The sequence below is a fragment of the Typopeltis vanoorti genome, chromosome 7, assembly GCF_054136105.1.
Source record: "Typopeltis vanoorti isolate ZY-2024b chromosome 7, IOZ_Tvanoo_1.0, whole genome shotgun sequence".
Taxonomy (NCBI): Eukaryota; Metazoa; Arthropoda; class Arachnida; order Uropygi; family Thelyphonidae; genus Typopeltis; species Typopeltis vanoorti.
Window position 1 is genome coordinate 93,947,650 of NC_143555.1, and position 14,105 is coordinate 93,961,754.

At 34.7% G+C, this 14,105-nt stretch overlaps 1 protein-coding gene across 1 annotated transcript in view; it reads right to left on the minus strand.

Moving 5' to 3' along the window:
- LOC150104873 (sodium-dependent proline transporter-like) overlaps nucleotides 1-14,105 on the minus strand; it is a 104,029-nt gene that overhangs the window by 13,901 nt on the left and 76,023 nt on the right. Inside the window, exons 8-10 of the mRNA XM_090396033.1 lie at nucleotides 8,904-9,007; nucleotides 6,659-6,896; nucleotides 4,244-4,372 (exon numbers count right to left, since the gene is read on the minus strand). Of these exons, the coding sequence (XP_090252159.1) occupies nucleotides 4,244-4,372; nucleotides 6,659-6,896; nucleotides 8,904-9,007 (471 nt within the window). The remainder of the gene's footprint in view (nucleotides 1-4,243; nucleotides 4,373-6,658; nucleotides 6,897-8,903; nucleotides 9,008-14,105) is intronic.

Consider the following 14,105-nt stretch of genomic DNA (forward strand, 5'->3'; position numbering starts at 1 on the left):
TAGAAATCTTTATGCAGATGAACAAAAACATCAAAAACATCAAAATACTTGATCGCATGCCTCATCACATGTTCTAGGCAACTATTTAACAATGCTACTGGTAAGTAATCGTCAATAGTTTTGATCAAAATGGGAAAAACAAAGGATCTTTCGAGGTTCCATCAAGTGCTTATTGTGGGTGCTCTTCTGGTTGCAGCCACGAATATAAAAACAACAGAGCTGGTTTCGCAAAAGATGAGATATCTCGGATGTTTAATCAGTGTAAAAATAATACACATTGCTTGTCTAAGAGATGTATCTCGGGTCCTAAGACAGTCTGCCAAGAACGAAATTGCCGTTGTCTGAGAACGTGAGCGGACAAACATAACTTCCTGTGTGCAGCAATTGATCGAAGCATTTAATAAAAGCTGTTGGCGACCCATATCTCACCGAATGATGCGTAGGGAATCGAAGAGGATCGGTATTGGCATTCGCATGTCAGTACGTAAAATAAAAGTTTTTAATCCCTTGGCCGAATGTGTTTCTTACGAAGCCTCCTGATAACTCGAAATCCCAGTTAAACCTAGAAAAGTCTGAGTTTCTAGATGCACCCACATGACATCCCCAATACAGGGAAAAAAGATAATTCTACGTCTCTTAAAAAAAAAGAAATGTACTTGAAGGGCCAAAAAGATCGGGGGTATTTCTTGGCCCTTCATCAGCCCTCGAATTTACTACGAGGATCACAAATCTCAAATCAAAACATCAGGATCTTTACTGAAGTGCCAAAAGACTAGTGTAGAGCTTAACAACGATAAGGAAATGTACTACCTGATCCATCATTGGAAAAAAAGGTTCCAAAATTAGTACTAGGGGAAAATCAGTTCATTCTCTGTCCCTAAAATCCATTCCATTCTCTGCATTCAATCCCTAAAAAATTGTGATGTTATTTTACATCCTATCCTTCAATGCAAGGGAATGTGTCTCTGATCTAAGAAATAAGTTAGTTTGAAACAGATCTGATATTTCTGTACATAATTATTCCTTTCAAGAAACTATGTGATCACGGAATGATCCTATGAACATTATGAAACAGGAGTCAGTTTATATAAATGGTCTTCCTGCAAACTCAGCCGATTACAAAGGTTACAAACAGGCCATGCTTTACACGCTCATCCGGAAATTGCAAATCCCAATGCTCTCCATATGTTCGTTTTTATTAACATAGCGTAGATTAATACATCTGCAATGGCAATCCACGAATTGAGTTTATCTGGAATACATCATTATAGCTGGCGACTCCAATTGCACTCTAGATCTCAAAACAGACAAAATCCACTCCGTTTAACATAGCAACTCTAGTCAAGAGCCTTGACTAGAGCTGCTATGTGACAAAAGTGTTGTAAACCACAGCTGATCTTCAACAACTGGAGATCAGCTGTAGTTTACTAACACTGGTGGGAACATAGTGATGCGAACATCGATACTGCATTTCTCTTTGTTCACACCACTAAATCAGCTTAAATAAGAAAATGAGACCTCTACAAGTATCCCAAACAGAGCGTCCCTCTTATTAGAGGCATCTTCCACATCCCTTTCAACATCTTAGATTCGTCATTAAACTGCAACTTTTCAATTTTCTCCTGACCATCCAAACAAGAGGTAAAGTGCCAATTGGATCTTTAACAACATCCTCCTGCAAGATCCGTAATGTGTATTCAAATTCAGGCTATTAGTTTCAGACTCTGCCCAAACCTACGAAAGCACATTGGCTTATTCTGAAATCCAGCTAAAACGTTTTTTTGTACTCAGCTTCGAAGTCAATTTTATAAAAAAATCAACAGAGATCCATTAGAATCAGGCAAATTGAGCATCAGCTGCAATATTCATGAATAAATTCCTGCATGTTATTCCATTCTGCAGACCATACAGGCATATTTGTTTACTCCGAAAGATTCTCCTTAAATGTCAGATGCTTCCATTCATGTATTTTTTTAACACCGCCAGAAGGAACATTCAACATTCCAGCTTTCTCAATGTTTCTATTATGTATTGAGAAGGCTGGAACAAAAGATACAATTAAATCACTTCAGAACTGTTCTGTGAAAACCTCTCAGGAAGCTGTTAGAAAAATCTTCAGAGGAGCAAAAAAAAAAAAAAAAAAAAAACCTTCCAACCCTTCACATATAAAGAAAGCAAATTACTTTAGAAGTATTGAAACAACAGCACGTAGCTCTCTGTGAAAAAAAAAACAAATCTTAATCTAAAATGGATGAATTCATATCGGAGGTTTCTTTAGAGTTTTCTGGCATTAATTCGGAAGAATCCTCTTTTAATGTACTTTTATCAGTTGCAACTCACCTTCCAAAGACGGGAGATCAGAGCCATAGTAAACCACTACCAAAGTTACTTTGTGTTAGAGAGATCGATACATGGTAACATACATTTAATCACAGATCTCATTCACCTGGCCAGCATTCAAAATGAAAAACGAAACCCAACCAGCCTTGACAAACAAACAACAACAAAAAAAAAAAAAAAAAAAAACAGAGTTCAACAGGTGCATATTTTTAAAGCCTTGAGGTCACATGGATATTGATTTTTCATCATGGATCAATTAGTTCCTTACTGTTTGAGAGTAAACAATCGCTTTACCTGTTCATTACTTTCTCGCACACGGAATAACTCAAAAACTGTTTTTCTGTCAAGAAAGTTGTATATATTTGCCATAGAGTCCTCCCCAGTAAACGTTAGACGGCTTGGCCATCCAAATGAGGATACGCGTTATATCCATATTGGAAAATTAGTCGCTGATGACGTCACTATCATAATGAGCAATGAGAAAGAAATGAAAATCATTCACGGAACATACAAAAAAATTATATTTATATTTAACAAAAATTATATTTATGTTACAAAATTAAATGTATGCAAATATCCCTGGAATAAAATAAATCCGAGAAAAACCAATGTCTTCTGGTAAGGGAAACTAAAACCCGAGAACTGTTTCTCCAGTTACAAGCGATGTACAAAAATACTTTAGGATCTCTTAGCAACATTCCAACCTATAACATGCTGAAGTGAACAAAACTGCATATCTATATCAATAAAGTTATAGAGAAATTCTTCATTCGGGAGAAAAGTAATTTGCAACACGCAAGTATTGAAATCTGAAGAGAAATCCTCATAAACGTATCTTTCATCTCATATCAACATGCACCTCTCTACCACTACCGACTACAAATATATGGTCTCACCTGCATCCACTTTTTCACTCCATATGTATCATCCAATTTCCAGTGGAATTTTCCTGCGAGACAGGAAGCACCAAGCCAGATGATGATATATAGCTGAAGATTACATTATCACGCCAACTCTAATAAAGCTCCCACAAATTCCATTGATTCAATCAAGTCTTGTCCTATTATGAAATACATCTGACTTCTCATGTAAACAAAGCGATTATCAGATATACCGTCCTAGGCAAAAGCCTAGGACGGTATACCTGAATATCACCATTATATGAAGCAAGAAAGCTTAACTTGATTTAGCGAAGAATGGAATCCAGCTGGTAATCCTCCTCAACTTTGAAGAATAATTTGTAAACCTTTTCATACTTCATACTATCCTTTTCAAAGAAAGGATAAACCTTTTCATGTAGCTGAGAACTCTTTCAAAACTATACTGTCAGAAGAAGCTTACATACAGGGGTAGCCACAACGTGACTCGCGAGCCGCATGCCGCTCGCGCCACGCGTCATGCGGCTCTTCACGATCTACCCGGAAAAAATAAACAAAAAGAGAAGAGGAGGCAACAAAAAAGAGGAACAAAATAAAAAAAAACGGAGAAGAGAGAGACAGAAAAAAACAGAGTTAATAAAAATTACTGCAATAAAAAAGTTTAATTCGAAACACATTAAATGAAGTTTACTTTGAACAATTAGAATAATTTTAAAGTCAAAACACAATATTCTTTAAAATTAAAATTATATAAATAAAAATAAAAGAAATTAAAAATGAAGAAATTAATTAAATCAGCCGACCCTGTGTCAAATGACTGTAGCAAGTGTGGATATTGCGACTGCTGAACATAAAACAATGATACGACATTATTATTAATATTATTATTAATAACTATAATAACTATGCTTGTAAAAATAATAATAGTAATAACATTTGGAATACGAAAAATTTAGAAATTTCAGAAGGTGGCGCTACAAATCAATAAAACGAACGTGTGAAAGCAACAATCATTGCGTACTTACCCTTGTGGTAAATATCAATCCTCCCGTATATCCAAAAATGCACGTGATTAGTACTATAAACAGTTTTCGTTCTCTCAATAGTGGAAATCTATCTAAAATGGCAGTGGTTACAGTCTCCAGCAATGCAAACTGTAAGAAATAAAAAAAAAAGGTTAAGAAATGTGAACAACTCCATGTTTTATGATAAACGTTTGTGATTAAAATGCTAAATTTACTTTATACCAAGAAAGTGATAATAGGCTACAATGGATAAAATGGAATAAAATAAAAGTAGAAAAACAATTACTGGATTGTCGTGTAGATGAGACCTGTTTCAATGCAGGGATTAAAACGAACTTAAAAGCAATGTATAATATCGAAATACAACACAAAATAAAAGTGGGGAAAATAAATATAAAGAAAGGAAGGAGATTTTTTTTGGGAGGGGGATTCTTAAAAACAAATAAGATGGTTGTGAAACAGGAAGCATAAAAAAAGAAATATAAGGAACACTTCTTCAAGTGGAGTAACAGTTTCCTAACTTTTAAGATCAAATTATTAGAAGGATGAATTTATGGGACAATTATAAAGAAAGGACCATCTCGATTTCGACTTTTTTCCCCAAATGTCATAAATGTTGATGGGGTTTCTAAAATTCATAGCTTAAGGAATTAATTAAATTGTTATAAACCTGCTGAATAAAATCCTGAAAATAAAGACTTTGGTAGTCTGTTAAAAATAACAGCTTCGTCAAATTTCATCTAGTTTGGAATTCTTGATGTTGCATTTAATGCTTTTAGATGGTCGATTTGTTCTCGTGTGAAAGAATAGCGAATTCATTCTCCATGTTGATCGCTATTAGCAATATTGATGTGACAAGTAAATTAAGTTGTTAAGTTGATGTACACATTCGATGGGTGCGAAAAAGTATTTTTTCCAGTCCCATCGACATTAATTGATTGTTCTCAAGGAAGAAAAGAAAGAGAGAGAGAGAGAGAGAGAGAGATGATTTATTCCATAACTTTAAATGAAGTTATTTAAATTAAGGGGATATTAAATCCCACATTGTTTTAAAACCGAATAAGAAACTCAAAGATTGGAATCAGGTATCCGAGTTGTCCGGTATTGTACTACGTACTAGGGTCACTTGCATTAGCTCACGCTAGTGGTCGCCGATACTTTATAGTTTACTATATTCGGCAAGAAACTCTCTGATTCCAATCTTTGAGTTTCTTATTCGGTTTTAAAACAATGTGGGGTTTAATATCCCCTTAATTTAAATAATGTTTATATCGCCGAAATGAAGCTTATTAGCTCTTTATATTTAAGTAATTTAAATGAAGTTTTTATTTCTCTATATAACTGCTCATTAGTATTTGTAAGTATTGGATCAGAGCTTGCTCATAAGTATTGTAAGGATTGACAAATATGTAATTTTTTTAAAAAATTTCCCTTTGGCTGATTCACTATCTTTTAGATCAATGTATCGTTTTTAAATGCGTGATAAAATATAACATAGATATAGTTCTGTATTCATTGGTTTGTGAAAACATTTGGCAGACTTTCAATTTATCATCATCAGCAATTTTCTGTCTGCTGCTGGAAGAAGGCCTCCCCCAAAGTCCTCAATTCATTCCTATCTTGAACCCTTTTTATTCCATTGAGTTCCTGTCATCTTTTTAATTTCATCCTCCCACCGTATCTTTGGTCTTGGTTGGATAGTATTTGGAAAATACTATCCAACCAAGTTGAATTCAACGTATAACTTCTTCCTTTCCTGTGATCTTTTGTCCGAGGTAAACATCCTAGGTCACAATATCAATATCCCGGTGTTCGATTTGCTTTTTTGGTAATGTATTTATTATATATTATTTTTGTTTTGTCTTTGTTTATATTTAATCCTTTCTTTTTTTTTTTACTTTCTTCATTCAATTCAGTGATCATTTGTTGAAGTTTTATTGTATAGAAAGAAAAATTAAGAACATTTATCGAAAATTCTTCTCAGAATTTCCTCATTTTATTTCTTGAATAATTACCGTAATGTCACAGTAGAGCTTCTATAAAACTTGAATGTGAATTGACTAAAATTGTCAGCTTCTTTGTATATCTCATAATAAAATTTAGAAATTTTGACTTTTACGGTTGTGCCTCTAGTTTTGTATGAAGTTTAATGTGGTGCTATTATGAAATAAAGAATAAATGTAATCCAAAAATCAATACACATTAACTTTGCATAAAGACACTGCTTTCGCCTTGAAAAATAAAAGCTCGAAGTAATTATTAACTGATATGCATGAATATAATTTACACACTACATTAAACCATCTAAAACTTTCTCGTCGTAGTAGTATACATATTGTAAAATTTCTAGTGTAATTATTGTTTAAATATTCCTAAATATAGTTGAAATGAAATCAAACAGACGGCGCCACTTACCTGGCTGTCTAAACCTAGTGTCAGAAGCATGAAGAAAAATAAAAATGCCCAAAGTGGTGCAATAGGAAGTCTTGCAACTACTTCTGGATAAACCACAAATGCTAATCCAGCTCCTTGGTCTACCACTCGCCCAACATCGGTATTGAGCTCATGAGCCAAGTAACCAATGACGGAAAAGATAACAAATCCAGCAAAGATACTGGTAAGGACATTACTCACAGAAACAATGAGGGCATCCCTACAAAAAAAAAAAAAAAAAGAAAGAAAGAAAGAAAAAGAAACAAAATTATTAATTAACTACAATTTTATTAATATATGAAATTAAAATAAAATTATAATTTATAATATATTTATAAAACTAATATTTATAATTTTGTAAGAAATTTATCATTTACACGATTGCAATTTGTAATAAATTTATAAAATATAGATTTTCCAATAAAAATTGATTGTAATGAATACAATCAATTGAATAAACTAATATTAATAATATCGATTATTCACAGAAATTGGAATATAAATCTTTAAATCATCTAAACAAAGAACAGATGGATACTTAAAACATTTGGGGATAACAATGGCCTGAATTAGTCCGTGTGGCCAACAGAGTATGTATTCCTTAGCCCACCCAGAAGAATAAATGTACATAATAAATGTACAAAACTAAATAGGCCTTTTAAAAGTATAATTCATATTAAACATGCGTGACATTAGTATATTTTAAAAAACAATTAGTTAATACACAAGAATGAAAAAAGCCTTGGGGCCATTTTTCTTCAGTATGATTTTAATTCTACCACATTTTGGGAAATGTTGGTTTAGTGTTATTAAATTCCACATATACATTACTTGTATAAAGATTCCAGGCTCGCTTGTTATCTACTAATTATCCAGATACCTTGAATTCTTCTACCTTCAAGTTTTTTCTAATTCTCTTCTTTCTGTTTTTTTTTTAATATTAACCTTACAGAATAAAAGATTGCAAAATCTAAATATTAAGAAGAATAAAGATGAACAGTTTAAGGTCGTAATTCTTGGAGAGACCCAATGTGAAAAAGGTTGTTTCAGTGGACAGAAATAGATAAAATGTTAGTTCTAATTAAGGTACTAAACTGACTGGATTTTGAATGAACAGTATTGCATACCAGCTGCTGTAAGTTAATATGAAATGGACAGGACGAGCCTAAATCAGTGAACGCGCCCTGACAACTTCCGTATGAAATATTCAACGCTTCGTTACCTCTGAGCACACTCCAGATTCTCATTATCCCTTATATTTTTTTATTCTAATCGTAGAAAGTTATATGTGATACAATCTCCAGATCTTTAGGCCTGGGATAGCAACTTTCTAATGCCGAACAAATTTGTTATTTATAAAATGTTAGGAGTTGTGCAAGTGAGAAGTAATATATGAATCGGACAGAAACATGGAAGGACAGAAGTTATGGTCAACAGCATATGAAGGGGAAATCAGAAAGCTCTCATGAGGCAAGTTTACTGCTTCCTGCAGGTCTCAAGGACTTCTATAAAATAATAAAAGAGACTTTTCTCAAAGTGTGGTCTTCAGCCGACAAGTAGACCGTGCGGGAAGCAAGAGAAGTTTATTAATAAATAAATGTTTTCTTCGTTTCAAAATTTTCATATACAATTTGGAACACGTGATATTATAAGTTATGTTAATTAAAAAAGTTTTTTTACATAATTCATTTCATTTTTATATTGTAATAATATATATTTCTACACGCTATACTGTATATCACATCCTAACATGTGAGAGTACAGTGGTACATAAAATTAGCCATTGGCTTAACGTAGAACCTTTTTGCATGCAAAAAGTAATTGTAATTCACAATATAGCCCATTTTTATCCTAATTTACCTCCTACTTAAATGTGACCGCAAAACATTAAAGTTGTGTATCTCACTACAGTTTTGTAATTAGGAGTACATACGCTTGTTTTCTCTGATTGAAAAATATGATATATCAGTAAAGGATGTGGAAACTAGTGGGCAACGGTCAGCAAAGTTTGAGAAATATTTATCTAACATATACCCCCCCCAGGCAAACATATACGATAAGTCTGCGTGATCTGACAGTTGTCTGATGTATATATGTGTGTGTGTGTGTGTGTGTGTGTGTGTGTGTGTGTGTGTGTGTGTGTGTGTGTGTGTGTGTGTGTGTGTGTGTGTGTGTGTGTGTGTGTGATTTATTTTAAAAATAGAAAATTCTAATGGTAATAACTTACTTGTAGCAATTATTGTGAAATTTATTATATGATGATAATGTAATTAAGCCTCCCCAGGCAGGACTAAGAGCAAAAAATATTTGCACGGCAGCATCTCCCCAAACCTAAAAAAAAAAAAAAAAAAAAAAAAAAGGCAAAAAAAATGTATTAGTTTCACACGTACAGCGTATCTATTAAACATGATTTTTATTAGGGAATTAAAATTTCTATGAAATCTATGAAATAAAACACTTAAAACAATTGATGGAATTCATAGCTGAAGAAGTAGGTCTACAAATCAATGGCACGACTATCAAACCGCATTAAATGTTTATACCTATCCTTCTCGTCCGTCTTAGGTCGGGTTGAGTCCCGTCCTTATGAACGGAGTTACTGGCGTATTAATGCAGCCGGTTTGCCACTCCTCTGCTGCATCCCCTAAGGGCGGATGCATTCCTGGATTCATGACTGTGTATTCACGGGGCCGGTTTGCCCGCTTGTGGAATGAAAAACTCCAGATAAATTGAAGAAAAACCCTGCTGTCCATGCCCAAGACGGGCTAACTTGTCTATGACTGTGAAAGATCCTTAAGCTTCTCACGTCGGCGACGAGAATCGAACCAAGGACAAGCTCGACAACGCAGAAATAGTAAAATACAGACTTAACAAAGGATGGTCTAATGTGATAAATTAAACAAAATATGGAAAGATAACAGCATTTTAAAATGGCTCAAACTAAAACTCTATAAAACCGTCATTATACCTACATGCAGCCGAGACAATGAACACTCAATGAGAAAGAAATGCAGAAAATCAGAGCATTAAATGAAATGCATAAAAAATAAATAAGACACACTGGTCAGAAAACAAATGAGCAAGCCAAACACGAATTAAATTATAAAGTTATGACGTAGTTATAATTCTTAAACAGCAATTAAGTTCGTTTGGACACTCCAGAGACAGTTCTTTCAAAGGTTACGAAATTTAGTATCATTGGAGGAAGACGATCAAGTATCAGACGAAAAAGATAGACTATTATTATTATTATTATTATTATTATTATTATTATTATTATTATTATTGCCTGGTTGTCCGAGTGGTCAGCGTATCCGCTCTCCATCCAAAAGGCTGCGAGTTCGAATCCCGCCGAGGGCATGGACCTTTGTGATTGTATGTGAAAATACTAGTGGTAATGACGAGCAGTAGATGGCGTTGGTGTAGACGATGATGGTAATTGCGGTTCGTTGTACTTGGTGGATTGAGTGGTAGAGGAAGAGAGTTGTAGAGTAGGTGCCCCTCCCTTGATGAGTCTTTGGACTCCATGGAGGTGTTACATAATAATAATAATAATAATTATTATTATTAATAAAAAATAATAATAAATAATAAATAATTATTATTATTAATAAAAAATAATAATAAATAATAAATAATTATTATTAGTGATAATAATAATTATTATTATTTGGACCTCCATGGAGACCTGGACTAATCACTGAAGGCCATTCCACGTTACATCACCGATAGGCATAATAGTTTACATTTTGACGTATTCCGTTGATAATAATAATACAGAGAACTTTAGAAATTGGCACATTGTCAAAAGGCTACCATCACTAAGATCAGAATAAAATGATCATAGGGGTAAAAATACTATTTTTTTACTACTATTAGAACTGTAGTAATATAATGGTGCTATTAGAAGTAACACGATGTCATGAGTGTAACTACTTAGTTTTAATAAGAACCATGAAGCTATGACGAATTGCCAGTGTGCTGTCCACCTTTTTGCTTTGATGTTTTTAATAATATGGGAACTCATACCTGGAGTAAGGTAAAGTTTGGAGAAGCTTGAAAGCCTTCTCTAAAGAGCAAATCATTCTGTTTATTGGAAGCCACTTTGGGCTTCCAATAAACAGAATGATGATCTCATACTTGACGATCTCCTCTACCACTGATATCCATTCTTCTTTTTCCTAGCGTTATGTCCCGCTTGGTGCAAGGTCCGCTTGTTTTTCAGGGATTCGAACCCGCAGCCTTTTAGCTTGGAGAAGATATGATAACTACTCGAGCAACCAGGCCGGGCACATTCATATCCATTATGGAATTGAAATGCACATCCTTGATTGAGGAACCAAATTAACAGTGACTCTATTTTTACATTGTTTTATATGGCTGAGACATGTATGGTAACCTCACAAAGACAGAAATTGTGCCGTGTATATATGTAAATATTCCAGAATATCTACAAAGTTGCATTTCAACTGAATAAGTTATTGAGTGTCTGAGTGAAGTCGCAGAATTCAACTAAATGGTAATTAAACCGCTCTCATAAGGAGGGGGGGGATGCTTCAAGCTTTAACAAAGGAGGATTCTGAATTCTTCGAAGACGCCTTCCATTAATTTACATGAAAATTCTATTGTTACAGAAAATAAATGTTAATTTTCTTGAGTTCTATGAAAAAGATTTTATCAATAAATAAATAAATAAATCACCTAACGCATTTTGTTCCCTTATAGGTAGTAGGTGAGGCCTCTTAACCCTATCTAGCTTTTGGAGACTGAATGGGCAGATCTCCACCGGTAGCCAATCAGAGATAGCTGGCTCAAGACTATCACTAATTATAGGTGTCCCCGATGAAGAGACCGGCAAGTAAGTGCTGCCATCTCTTGGTAACTAACTCTAAAAGGATATATTACTGTCTGAAATGATGTGGGTTCAACTGTTGATTTTCTTCAGTTTACGAGACGAAAAACCCGAGTTTCTGGGAGAAAAACCCCCCTTGCTCGTGCCAAGATCGACTAACTCGGGAACCGGTCGAAGAAAGGCTTAGAAAAAGTTCCTCCAGTCGGCAACTAGACTCCAACTATAAGTCTGTTTTCGGACGGTCTAGCGCAGAGGATGGAAGCGTCACTTTCACTGAGCAACACAGGCCTTGAAAAGATAAAGAGGAATAATATGGTAGAGACCTATACATTTCTGAAAGAGTGTTATAGGATATTAATTGATGATTTTTTTTATATGGAAGATGAGCCGAGGACAGGGACATCTGTGGAAGTTGTTTGTAAGAGTCAAGAAAGAGGTGAGGGCTATATATTTTTTTTCACAGAACAGTGTGGAGGTGAAACAGTTTGCCCGTTGAAGTAGTAATTGCATCAGGTGTGAATGAGAAGGTGTGACAGCTGATGTGGGTAATGTATGCCTCCCTTGGTGAGTCCTTTACTCCCTAGAGGTCTCTTTCTTAATAATAATAATGACAGTTTATTATCTCCCAAATAAATGCCATACAGATTTCTGATAATAATAATGCAAAACGACAAGCATTCTAACAAGCATCTTACAGACAACATATAATTACATTCGCTATTAGCCATACGTGAGTAATAAAAAATAATCACCAAACCAATTTTCAGTCAAAGTAATTTAAAAATACCAAACGTTTCAATTTTTGAATTGAATTGAATTGAATTGAATTGAATTGAATTATAGTCCTTATAAGGACTGGCTTAAAGGGGCGAAGCAATAATGCTTTTCATCTTCCCAGTTATCTGTAGAGGACAGTGTAGGGATAAGGTGTTATTAAGCTATTAAAGCTCTGATCATGGCAGGAGGGTAACAGCAGTGGCCGAGCCTCAGTTACAACTTCATCGGCTACAGCATTGCGATCCATTATCCTCCAAGGTTTTTTTTATAATTTCTTCCAGATGGTGGTACCAAACGTTTTTAACACTCTCCCTTATGCATTCTCTCTATCCAGAGTATCAGAATCACCATGGAAACCAGGACGTTTTAACACTCTTCCTTTTGCATTCTCTCTATCCAGAGTATCAGAATCACCATGGAAACCAGGAGATTTTAACATTCTCCCTTATGCATTCTCTCTCTCTCTCCAGAGTATCAGAATCACCATGGAAACCAGGAGATCAGACCTGCGCGCAATAGTCTAAGCGAGATCTTGATAACAAGACCTTGTAAAGAGGAAAAATGACTTACTCCCTTATCTTTACATGTCAAAGTTCAATAAAGCATTGCAATTATCTTTTGAGTTGTATTTGCAATCTTTGCTACATGGACCCTGAAATTCAACTTGCTGTCTACTAACACTTCAAGATCCCTAGCGTGATCAGTTTTTTTTCTAGCATAATCCCACCTTATTATTCTGCAAGTACTGCATATCAACTGCCCTGATTATCTTTGCGTCACAGACAAGTAACATAGAGCAAATGGCTGTATATCGCTTATCAAATCCCCCAGTATAATTAATGTACAGGTTGAATAACAGTGGACCAAGCACTGATCCTTGTGGTACACACTTGTTACCTTAAATCTTGCAGACTCACAACTCCCGTTTCCCACTTTTTGATATCTGTCAGTCAGCCATCCTCTTATCCACGTTAATATTCTATAACCGAAATCCATTTTCTCGAATTTATGCAACAGCCTACCATGCTATATTCCGTTAAAAGCCTTAGCAAAATCCCAAAGAGTCATGATGTATCCATTCCCCTTTTCTAGTTCAATGGTAACGTTATTATAGAATGTGAGCAAGCTATTCAAAGATGACCTTGCCTTAGTAAACACATGCTGCTCATTACAAAGTAGAAATTCTCTGTCAACCCATTTCTAAATGAGAGCCCTGACTACCTTTTTTCAAAATCTCCACCACTACAGAGATACTGACAGGTCGATAGTTATCAGTCTTTGAGCTATCCTTGTGGAATGGGATTACCATACATTCTTTCTATTTCTCTGGAATCGTCCCTGTTCTGAAACTCAAATTATATATAGTCTGGTCAATGGAACAGCCAGTTCACCGAACACTCTTTTAGCATCTGTCCTGATATGCGATCAGTCCCTATTGCCGAATTCTTATTCAGTTTATGTAACAGCTTTAGTACCTCCTCCTCCTCCCATACCTAAGTTTCTTTATCCAGAAGAAGTAACAGCGAGCTTAATGTTGTATACATGAGGTAGATAGCTTTTATCGCACTAATTACTTGAACAATTTCTTCTGAATCTGTCACTCGCATGTCATCTACATGCAGTAAAGCTATTCTTTCATATCTATTCTTTCTTTTTTCTTGTACAATAACGAAAGCATTCTTTTGAATTGTCTTTAGTTGCAGAGCCGGTTTCGTTTGATATTCAAACTTAGCTTTCCGTACAACAGTTGTGATTCTTCTGGCTTGCTGCTTATAATTTTGATAACGTTTATCATCTCAT